This window comes from Triturus cristatus, chromosome 11 (genome assembly GCF_964204655.1).
Source record: "Triturus cristatus chromosome 11, aTriCri1.1, whole genome shotgun sequence".
NCBI lineage: Eukaryota > Metazoa > Chordata > Amphibia > Caudata > Salamandridae > Triturus > Triturus cristatus.
Genome location: NC_140594.1, coordinates 782612176 through 782624471, shown reverse-complemented (window position 1 = coordinate 782624471; position 12296 = coordinate 782612176). Strand labels below are relative to the sequence as shown.

At 44.5% G+C, this 12296-nt stretch overlaps 1 protein-coding gene across 1 annotated transcript in view; it reads left to right on the top strand.

Annotated features, from left to right (window-relative positions):
* RNF122 (ring finger protein 122) overlaps nucleotides 1-12296 on the top strand; it is a 186200-nt gene that overhangs the window by 161896 nt on the left and 12008 nt on the right. The window contains exon 5 of the mRNA XM_085634483.1: nucleotides 835-917. Within this exon, the coding sequence (XP_085490609.1) occupies nucleotides 835-917 (83 nt within the window). The remainder of the gene's footprint in view (nucleotides 1-834; nucleotides 918-12296) is intronic.

Sequence of the window (12296 nt, the reverse complement as noted above, 5' to 3'; positions counted from 1 at the left end):
TCCAGCCCGCTGCCAGTCAACAGCCAGCACAAGGTTCTCATTATGACAGTTACACCTACATGAATCATGGCATTCACAATAGTCCTAATATGATACGGTTTACCTCTCACCTCAATAATTCACTGCCATAGGGGGTATATGTACTTGTTCATACATGATACTAGGTCCTTGGAGCCTCTTATATGCTAGCAATAGGGACCTAGTTACACTTTTCAGGCAAGGTATACCCTTAAAAGAGTTCTCAGATTTAAGTCCTCTTTTAAACATTGACAGGAAATAAATCCTGTGTGCCCTGCTTCTTCCCCCATGAAAACAGCATTCAGTCGAATCACCCTCATAATTCTAGTGTGTAGTTTGTGACACTGGCCTTTGTGACTGAAGTCACATGATCCTTTCACAATGAAGACTGTGATCCTGGAACATTCACTCACAGTAATACTCCCCAAACAAAAGTAAATCGGTATAGATACAGACCAGTTGCTACCTAAATAGCATATGTAGAACCACTGAATTACACTATGATACTTCCTTCACCTAGACCCAGCTGCCTATATTCCCTGCAAAGCTTGAAAGCCAACCCAACCTAATAACCTTCTGCTAAGAAAGACAGGCTCTTATGCTCGTCCAGTGCACAACATTTGAATAGAGTTCAAAGGTCCCACTCATATTATGCTTGGTCGTCATTGTGGGATTTTAACACTATATAAAATATATAACTCACTGTTTGAATGTGAGGATATTTTAGCTCTGATAGTGTGTCATGGTGGTGATCAAAAGCAGTTAGTGGTGTTCCTGGTTTACTCAGTTTCTACCCTTTCTTGCCCATCTCTGTAGCAGACCTGTGCAGTGTGCCTTGATGACTTCAAGGTGAAAGAAGAGCTTGGAATCCTACCATGCCAGCATGCCTTCCACCGCAAGTAAGTTACAAACAGAAATGGCACCACATAAAAAATTAAGTACTCTGTCATTTGACTGTGTTCAAAAGCCAGTTGTTAGTCTGATGCTTACCACAGAATGAGTGCTTTTCACAGATGGTACAGTGGTGGAGTGAATTTTGCAGTATCAACCTCTAAGCAACCTGTTCTCTTGAAGGGTTGAATTGGAGTTGATTGAGGCACATGGAACAGCTAACATTTTTGAAAAGGGGATTGAGTGGAAAAGCTCCATTAAGACAGACAATGACCTCAATATATACATATAGTGTTACACCGCCTGGCACTATGCAAACAATTTTAAAAGGACTTAGATTTTGAGGTCAATAGTATCACAGGCTGTTGTATAATTAAACAATATGGTTATTGATCACAGATATCCTCCAAGACATGGAAAAACATTGACCACCACACGTTTTGCGACCTTTGTAAATTAAAGGATACGAATGTTCCCAGACCTTGAATCATCATGCCCTTTTTGGGGTAGTAAAGATGCTTAATTTTACATGATATTACAGGTAGAACACTGCATATCAAGCTCTTAACATGACTAATACTGGCCCCCTGAAGAAGTGGCATTTCAGTGTAAAAAATCATGAAACACATGTTGGCCAATGTTTTTTTAATATACAGGAGTAAATTTATGATCAAGAAAACCTTTGTTTAATTATTCAATGGTCTCTGAGACTAGATTTTACCCAGTAAAGGAAGGACACAACAGACAACTCTTCTACACAGCCCTACACATTCAATCAACTGCCATTTAAATGTAACACAAAGACTGATCTGGGGAGATCCACTTGTCATACATGCACACGGACCACCACAAAAGCGACTCTGAAATAAATGCAAAATGATCCACTTCTCACAAGAGCCAACTTGGGAAACGCTTACCAAGGTAGTATAACACTGAAAATGATTTGAATGTCATTCTCCTGGTACTGCCATCCATAGCATGTATACTAAATTGAATAAAAAGTGGACATTCAGCCAGCCATCCTTCACCCAATACAGAAGTATAAGTCAAATAGACCTGTTCTATCTGCTATACTAAATTGAGTAAAAAATGGACAGTCAGCCAGCCATCCTTCACCCGATACAGAAGTATAAGTCAAACAGGGCCTGGCACAATGTCCTCTCGGAGCACTTCTGATCTACTATAGGAGGTAGTTCTGAAGTGTTGCCTGGTGACCTAGTCATTTGTGAACTGGGTGAGTGGCATATTTTGCATCTTGTTAATCTTCCTGGTGGTGAGGCAAAACCAGACAAGCATTCACGCATCAGCAGGAACCACCCATCCTGCTTCCAGGCTACTCCTGTAGACATCGGAAGTTATCATTCTCTCTGTGGGGCTCTACAACCAATTTTGAAAACAAATATCTTTGAAGTGCATGCAGACTGTCACTGTTCACTGACGTGTGTACTATATAAAAAACTTTATTTTTGGAACTGGCTTTAAAGGTTGTAAAGTGTGTTCAAATTTAATGGGCATCATCCACCCCGGATAACAGACCAAAACCAGTCACACTTCTACCAAAACCACTTCCCACTCTTCCAGCCTACCAGGAAAATGCCTGGTGCCTGATCAGGGCAACCTGGACCTGTGTGTTTCAACTGCAGTGTAGGAATAGCAAGTTGTAATGTGTACATTGGCACAATGGTACAGATAGGCTAAGACGCCCATGCACTGGATTGAAAGGAAAAAACTCAATTTAATCGATACCACCTGATAATTATGTTGTTTCTTGGCTTCCACTTGAACGATGTACCTTTAGGTGAGGGTTGTAACTTTGAAGGTGGTAGTTGACCTTCAGGTAGTTACTTGGATCAGAGCATGGTTGGTGCCCTGAATTAGATAGTGTGATCATGAACAGGGTGTTAGAATCCATCAGAGGTGTATTGGAGACTATTGGTCAGTGTAAAGTGATTGTTGCGGGTGCGAGGGAAACACTAAGGCCAGATCGTGATGGTACTCTTGTTTTATTGGTTGTACAACCTTCTTTAAGTGTCTGACAGGGCGATAGTAGGGCAAGGGTAACTCGGTTGCAAGTTCTGTAGGTGTTCGTCCTCTCCGGGTTGGTGTTCGTCGCCAGGGATGCTCCAGGGTGCTGCTCCCACCGGGAATATGCTCCTTCCGGCCGATCTCCGACAGAGGACCGAAACCAAAAGATAAGGGATACTGAGGTCAGTACAGTGTTCACGTCACACTAGTACGAGGGCAAGGGAGTGAGGAGTCACACAGTGCTATTTACAGAGTAGCTAGGTGACGTAAGTGAGGGAAAGGGTTCAGTGAGGTGCGGTTCCTAAACTTATTACTGCCTCTTTTTAAAGCCCCAAGCAGAGATTCGAGCGCGTACCTGCTGGTGCCACGCTTCTCCGGAAACGTGGCGGGTCGGGTCACAGGGTCGTTGGCCTCCTGGCGCTGGATCGGTTGGGGCCTGCGCTCCGTAGCTTCTTCCTTCGCTCCTCTCGTATTCTGGTCTCTCGTCCGGGTGTTTCCTCGTCGTTCCTTCTTCCTCCTCGGGGATCGTACCGCCCTCCGTCTCTGCAGTTCCGGCATTTGAACTCCTCCTGCTGTCTTCGTCATAGGGGGGGGCGGAGCCGGCTGATACGTCGGCCCAATTAAAGAAACACTGTCCGCTTTGTTCTACCTGGTTCCGGGTACAAGGCTCAGGCTTCCAAGAGTTTGTATGCTGGAGAGACAGAGGGGAGAGGTAAACATTCCCATAGTCAGTGGTTAAGGGTGGGCTCGCCGAATGGTCTAGTGGGTTCTCGGTGTCACCTCTTTGGCTCTCCTCGTCACAGTGATTAAGAAAGATAATGTGACTTCTAGATGGGTCTCGCCTTCTTCAAAATGGGTGGTAGGTACTCAGGCTGGGAACTGTTTCTTTATTTGGGTGCTGTGGACAAATGTGTTGAACTGTGGCCTCTTAGATAGGTGCTGGAGAATTGGGGATGGGTGTTACAGGCTCTAAGGGAATGGGAGAGGAGTTGCATCATCTAAGATGATTCTGGAGTCTCCAAGGTGATCTTGAGAACTACAGGGAGGATTTTGATCACTTGAGTGTATGTTCTGGAACCTCGAGATAAGTTATGAGCACTACTAGTTGTTCAGTGCCTCTATTGTTAGACTTTTGTATTCCGTAATGGGATCTCCATGTATGTGATAGACCCTTGAGGTGAGAGAGATGGGCTCCTGGAGGACTAGACTGGTGATATGGGATAAAGGCAAAACCCTTGGTAGGCTGGATGACATGGGGCTTATAAGGACAAATATAGGGATATATGGAACAGTTGTCGCACCCTGATGATTTCTATTTTACCCCCTCCTCTTGAGAGGTTACAGCTCTCCCTGCTTGCCAGCAGTGATCTAGGCTCTTGAATGGACACTTGAAATGTCCCCTGCTTTAATCTCAAGTCTAATCGCTCTTGATGGCTATTATGAGACTCCTTTAGGGACACTCTATTATAAATTTGGGACACAGACTTTTTTTGGTGCACTAAGTGTGACTTCTAGCCTTTGTAAAATTGTAAAATCTATACAGATTCCCACAACCTTCCTCCCCACTAGCAGTAAGATGGCGCTTATGAGAAGATGTCATATAAGTCATACATGCTTGCAGTCCACAGACTCCCATTAGAGAACCAACCAGTGCATGTTTCCCTATTTTTCCTGTTGAGAGCCTAACTGTCCTGTTGATTAAATAAAGAGTTGCTCTGATGTTCACCTTTAGGTTAAATACACATTCCGCTCGCCAAGGACAATTTACTGCAGGAAAACTGCTGGTAAAAGCTCCCTCTTCCCCAAGATGTTTACTGTTAATCGCTTTAAAAACATATCCTTGATCTTTGGGATCTTACTGAATAGGCACTGGCCCCTGTTATCAGTACTGTAAAAATCAACACTGGAAGGTTCTGTGTAGATCTGAAGAAGGTTTCCTGAATGTTGTATCTATACGCTGCTTGGTCTCCTTCACTATTTGCCTACCTTTTCATGTCTGGCTGGCATAGTTGTAGACATACATATTTGTGCTTCTGCTTGATCTGGTGATAATAAAAATTAACTAGCACCCACTGTAACTCGCAATCCCACTTCCTTCTGAGTTCAAACCCCTTAACCAAAGTGGCCACAAGAACGGGGATACCCTCAATTGAAAGAAAACATTCAACAATATAGAGCTAGTTAGACATCGTTCAACACCTGTGCGCTAAAGCTTTTTCCTATGGCCAGGTGTGTACCTGGAACTCTTAGAAGGCCCAGTTTAGCCTGTTCATTGGGTACAGGAAGAGATCCAGCACCAATCGAAAGGTGGGTCATGTTTATAATCTATTATTTTGAGAAACTACAGCTGTGTATATATTTCTTGGATTTCTCTAGGAAGTAGAGGTGGGGCAGGTACCCACTGGTCCGAAAATGTCTGTTCCTAGAGTGACATTGCAGATTTCCCAAGAGGGATCTCGGTGATTTCCTAACCCCTATCAGTGGAAAAAAGAAATCAATAAATAATAAGGGCAACAGTTAGCTTGGATGATGAATATCGGTAGCGAATCAGCCTAAGTAAGGGGATGATACTTCTCATACTCTAGATCTGCCGGCTGGGCCGTTAACCAGCAAACCGGCCTTGGTCAGTCCTTTGTTGTCTAGCAGAGCTCATCTCTGGCAGGGCCCGAATATCGACCCCCTTAACCACCCGACTTACAGGGCTCACAAGGGAAAGCTGCATGAATTATGTCACATTTAGAAGGGCAACATGGATGTATTCCTTAAACTTGGGCTGCAAACACTGTGTCCAAGAGTAGGGCTCAGGTGTAGCCACACATGTAACCCACAAACTCACAGGCAGACACATATCACTTCTCACAGCTGAGGACAAACATACAGTGTGAAGTAAGGAACCATATTTATGGGGGATTGAATAGGCGTATGTGGAGAGAGACAGCAGATTTCACTCGCAGTGGTACAGGTAACCAAGGACTGTGCCGCTCACTAGAATCTCAGCTACCAGCAGCCATCTGTCAAATTGGTTGTGGTATAGTAACTTCCTTCTGCTGTCTGTGGGGACACATCTTAGGTGACCTCCCCACCCTCTCACCCCAGTGCAGCAGAGCTGTGTGTGCTGCTGGTGAAGAAACACTAAACAGAAGATGACGATGACAATAATGATGATGATGTCAATAAAGGGATTTGTAAAGTGCAAAGAAAAGGGTATCCTGCCGCTAAAAGACTTTAAGGACAAAATACATTTGACTCAAAACTGTTGAAATTACCATGTTTTAAAGCCTTTGCCCAATTTCAACAGATTGTTCTCCCTTGTTAGGTAAGGGGGAGGACATTCCACAGCCAGGAGGCAAGAAAAGAAAAGGCTCTGCCTCCTTTCAGCATCCATTTTATTTCAGTAATGTGAAAAAGGAAATATTTGTAGATCGTAACATGCAACTGGAAAAATATGTCTTACAATTTTCAATTAAAACTACGTGGCAAGGTTATAGCATGCTTCGTGGGCCATAGAAGTAACTTTAAACTGAAATCATTCATCGACTGTCAGCCAATGTAAGGCTTTCAATATGGGAGAAAACCACTTATTGGGTTTTATCCCTACGAGCAGACTCGCAGCCCAGTTCTGAATCCTCTGTAACCGAGTTATGGATGTAGCCTGTAATCCTAAGTACAGGTCAATGCAGTAATCAAGCCTTGATAAAATGGGTGCTTAAACTACCTTCTTGTGGATCTGTTTACGCACTATTGGAAGGATTTAAAAAAGCTTCTTTAGATTCAGAAAGCATATAGAGCACCTCTAGTGGGCTTATAGATGTTGAGAGCTTTGAGAGAAAACATGGATTTAGCAAGAAAGACAAACAAAAAGGTGAGAAGAAACAGTTGTCTGCACAGTGGGAAGATTTTCTTCTCCATAGAAGGCCCCTTTTTCAGAAGATTCAAGGTCATTCTATTGGTAAACCTACCTCAAAATTAAAGCTCCGCTCTCAGATAATTTCATATCTGGGGTTTGCATAATATTAAACACAAATAGCGCAGCCCTTAACCCCAAGGAAGCCGGGTTCTGAAGATTGCATTGGTGTTCCGGGGTTACAAGTGTCCTCGGCAAGGTAAATGTTCAATCAACAAGCTGGAACACAGGAAGATCCATTCGTACAGCCACTTTCGTCATTTATAGTCTGTTCTGGATCTTTAGTTGCACATGCACCATGGGACTCTCCAATAAGATTGGTGTACTCTGCATGTCTTTTCTAATTTAGTTCTCAGGTGAATCAGTATGGAGCAGAACCACTGTAAGGTTTTGCTGCAAATGATGTCTCCCGTCAGATACCTACATTTTTTGAGGACTTTGCTACTTCTTCAGTGGCATCTTATAAACAACTCCAAGGCCTACCTCCCTTGTAGATCTAGTGTTGCAGTGCTTGGTTACATGGGGGCTGTGGTGCAGTACTCTATTTGAAACAGTACACTGGCTATATGGTCATGCAATCCAAGCCCAGATCATCTCTTTTTTTCTGTAGCATTGCTGTCCATAGTCAAAGCAGGCACACTTGACTCACTCATGGCTCCATTACTCACGTCAGGTCTCTGACATTGGTGACAGTGTCTGTTCCCCTTAGGTTTTTTTCAACTCTTGTCACCTGTTAAGAACATTTCAGTTGATGGTTTTCCCCCAACATGCTAGGTTCCTATGGACCCTGCCCTGTCTCACCCAGTCTATTTGCTACCCATTTGTCAGCTATGACTGTCAATTGCTTCTACAGTTTCATGCTTCCTTGTTAGAACTGGCAGTTTCTGGTGGGCTAAAGTGATGCCTCCAGCAGGCAGAACTACTGCTCCCATCAAGATAAGCGATTACACTCACTGTATAACCCATGCTCACCCTTGGATAGCTTGGCAATGAGCAGACAGGCTTACTACAGAGGCAATGTGTAAAGAAAAGGCACAGCAGCCACTTGCAAAAAATACACTGTTCGTCACACAGGATGCATGTAAAAATGTTTATATTCAACACACATATTCAATCACTATAACATGACCATCATATACTTTTGGGCATAAAACACATTCAGAAAAATTACTAGCAGTACTAGGCCCGCTTGTGTTGTTATGATATCAATATTATGTACACTGTGGATAATTCCTAATTGAATTACACCCAATTGAGAGAGAGTGCCCTTATATGGTGCGCAATATCAAAACTATACACATACACAAAAACAGAACACTTCTTAGCAGGACTGCAAGCTGGAGCCATGCGGGAAAAACCCAATGTCAAAAGGTATCGTGGCAACAATCAACGTATAATGCCGCACCGCTGGTCAGTGTTGTGAATCAAAGGTGGTCCACACATGATCACTCTCACTCACACACACTTACTCTGCACCACCATGTGGTTCGAAAGAAATCAACCAGTCCATATGGAACGCTTTTACACATATATATGTACTCAGCACCCTAATGCGGTGCCACTGTTACCCAGCAGGTCAATGGTTCATCCTCTGCAGACTCCGTGGCCCAAGCCTCCCTCCATCCTGTAGTTCACCCTGAACGTCATATACCCCCGGATGGAAAATAACCAACCCCGCCTCGCGGGCACTGAGCTGCACACGGCTGAAGTCACACTTAGTCTGGGTCCGCGGGAAGCAGGTGGGAATATGTAACAGTTTTATGTAAGAGGTAGACATAAACAAAGGAGAGGAGGATAGCAGCCACTCTGGAAGTTCACCCACAGGTCTCAAGATACAAAGTAGTCACTCAGTCTCTTGACCCACTTCCGAACTGTCTTGAAAGCATTTCTTCAACCCAGTCAATCTCTCTCGTTACTACCAGCCGCCAAGGCATCTTTCGGTGGGACAGCATTAGAAATAATGGGGCGACCCGGTGTCCCTCAGAACCTGGGTATTCGTAGTATATAGAACAATTGGTTCTGTTGGGTGGTACAATTACTGTGCACACTTTATTTACTACAGATGAAAGGGTGTCTAACAATTCCTTATTTGTGACACACACAAAAATAATTTGGAAAAGAGGAACACACCAAAAGGGGAAATTCACAAATAAAGTTAATTTACTCTTATATTTCAAAAAAGTACTGAATAATAATGGCAGTCACAGATACACAAGATTTTGCAACAAGACAACAAGTGACTGAGGTGATAAAGTGTCAAACAATGAATAGTGAAAGAAACAGTACACTATATACATGACAAATGTAAGTGACATAAAAATAAAAAGAGTATTTGTTTAATTTTTGTCCTGTCTTAATTTTGCACATGTAATACAAGACCCATTCACAAATCAATTTATGGTCAAGAGAACTGTGTGGACATAAGTGATGATGAATGTCGACGTTTCGACCCTGGAAACAGTGCAGATTTGGTGTGTATCAGAGCGGGTCTTCCTCAGAACTATGGAAGGGGGGGTGGTCAGCCAAAGCAGAAACTTCAGTCAATAAAATAAGAAAAGATAAGGCGTAGTTCAAATCCAATACTGTACTCCACTAAGTATTCACGTGGTGGGGTTCCGTTCTATTAATCAGGAAGCGTGCTTTTAATTAGGAATGTTCGTTTGTTCAGAAGATCTCCAGTGGAGTTCTTCTTAACAAACTCTCTTGGTGTGTTGCTCTTTTCCAAATAATTTTTTTGTGTGTCACAAATAAGGAATTGTTAGACACCCTTTCATCTGTAGTAAATACAGTGTGCACAGTAATTGTACCACCCAGCAGAATCAATTGTTCTATATACTATCTTTGGGTGGGGCCAGGTGTGGAGAGGGCAGTTGGTCCTCCGCAATGAGGTTCAACAAGGGAACAATGGATGAATGGGGAATAACGCAGGGGAGTCACTAGATAGGATGAGGCACCTAGATCATTACACGATGATCTGGGTTGTGCCCAGGCAATCCAGGCACAGCAGTTGGTGTGCGTTCGTATGAGTCGCCCCGAGCACTTCAGATTTCGAACACGATGAGTTGCAAATTCTGTTCCTCCCTGGTCTTGTTGAACTAGAACATTACCTTGAGGATGGTAGGGAGTAATGAACTTGTAAGTCATACCACATTTATTGTGCATAGCCTTCAGATAGGCAGAAGTAAAATGTGTGCCTCTATCTGAGATCGCCTCCTTAGAGAACCCGTTAGCCAAGTCTAGTTTAATGTAGCGAGTTGTTTGATACCTTGGAGTATCAGCTTTGGTCACACCATTCAGGAGTTAGCACAGATGAAAGGTCAGCGTGCAACCCAGTACTTGCCAATGGGGCAACCAAGCCTTTCCACAGTAAAAACAATAGTTTTAGGTGTTTACTGCTAGAACATATAAAATACAGGTTCTGCCCATGAAATATGTTCTACCCTGTCTTTGGGCTCGGTGGGCCTGCCTTACACATATTGCAGAGGGAAGGTTGGCTTTGTCATCGCTTTAAATGGCAAAATTGGGTTAGCAGTTTAAAACTGCTCTTCCATTCTGAAAAGGCAGACTGGGAGAACTGTTTTTCTTGTGTCACACCCAGAGTGGCATAACCAGTGCTGTGATTGGTTGGGAGACCCCCTAACTTACATGCCTTATACTAGGGACTTACAGGTAAGTTAGCCTAAGTCACTTGGGTATAACCAATGCAACATACACGTTTTGGGGTCAGAGCACTGGCACTGAGGGCTGGTTAGCAGGCCTCAGCACACTCTCAGAGTTGAAAAACCAGCAGCTTCAGTCCACAGCTTGGGGTTACCATACAGAAAGAAGAATTTCCTTACAGACTCTATGACCTTCTCTATAGAATTCTCAAATATAAAGATGGTCAATCTCTCAAAGTAGAGAAGTGGATGGGATAAGGTAACTGTGGTAACTGTAAGAATGCATTCTAGTGGTTCTGTACTGGGGACCAGGCTAGTCACTTATCTCGTTATTAGAGTCTTCCTCACATGCCTGCCTTACTTGTACACTAGCTAGGAGCTTACCTTTTAAAACTCCAATGTATGTGATGCTTTTGGTTTTAGTAAAATTATTGAGCTCTTCTCTAGTAATGGACTTCAGCATAGACTCCTGCACCAACTGTTAGCCACCTCATAACTAGCTTCTTAGTGGAACTTATTCATGTCTTCTGAAATCTGGAACCAGGATTCAACATGCCTTGCCCACCTATTGAAAGCCATTTTGTGGGACTTGGGCAGTATGTGGTTACTAAGCAGCATTCTAATTTGTTGCTGGTGTCTGTGACCCATGACTTTAGGCATCATTGCATTCCATTTAGATAACCATGTTTCTACCTTTGGCTGTCAGATACAGAATGTGAAAGTAATCGTTTTCAGTAAACTAAATGCTCGAGGCATATGAGCTGCAGATTACACACTGTGCATAGATCGCCATCTGGTGTTGGGCCCGGATGTTTGCTGTTGTTTTTCCTCTTGGAAAGTCTTTGGAAGTCATGAGGCATGTGACTCCTCCTTTGGATCGTATTGCGCATGGGCTTCGGCTCCATCCTCAGATTGTTTTTTTCCGTCACCGGGCTCGGATGTATTCTTCGCGCTCCGGTTCCGAACAGTTTCCAGTTCTCCAAATCGGCGCGCAATCCTCCCCCTTTCGCGGCATTGTTTTCGATCGCGATCTCCACACTCGACGCGATTCTCATCGTCCAAAGTCTTCGATTCCGGTCGTCGACGAAGGCCTTCGGGCCTACCTAAGCTCCGGTCCTAGCTGATGGAAAGGACTCCATTCAAGAAGTGTCCTCGATGTGGGTCCAAATTTCCCCACACCGATCTCCATGAGGTGTGCAACCTCTCCCTCTCCCCTGAACACAAGGCTCAAGACTGTTCGGCGTGCAAATCCTTCCGGTCCAAGAAGACCATCCGAGACCGAAGGGCGAGGAGAACGATGGCACACTCGTCGACAGCGATCCCAGACGACATCTTCGGAGAAGGCGTCGATGCTCCAGAAGAACAGCACACCGAAGAGGGTCTCGTCAGCGCCTCCGAAGCCGACGACTCAGATGTCGAGGACATCACCCCAGCACAGAGGGGCGTGAGTACAAACATCGACCCCCTACCCTCGACGGCATCGGAAAAGGCTTCAGTCACGTCTTCGCCCTCGGGCCTAGGCACCACCAAAGACATTGCTTCCCACATCTCGCCTTCGGGCCCGGTTAAGAAGCCTATCAAGCCTTCTGGCGGCTCGGGCTCGAGCCAGTCTGCCGTCGGTGCCGAGAAACACTCCTACGCACCGGCGCCGAAAAAGAAAATGGCCTCCTCCTCCGCACTGAGCGCCACACCGAAGCACTTGGCGCCGAAGACAAGCACAGGCTCTTTGGTACCGACACCGTCCCCGGATCCGAGAAAAAACCCAAGGCCATCGACACCCACACCTCGAAACCGAAAGT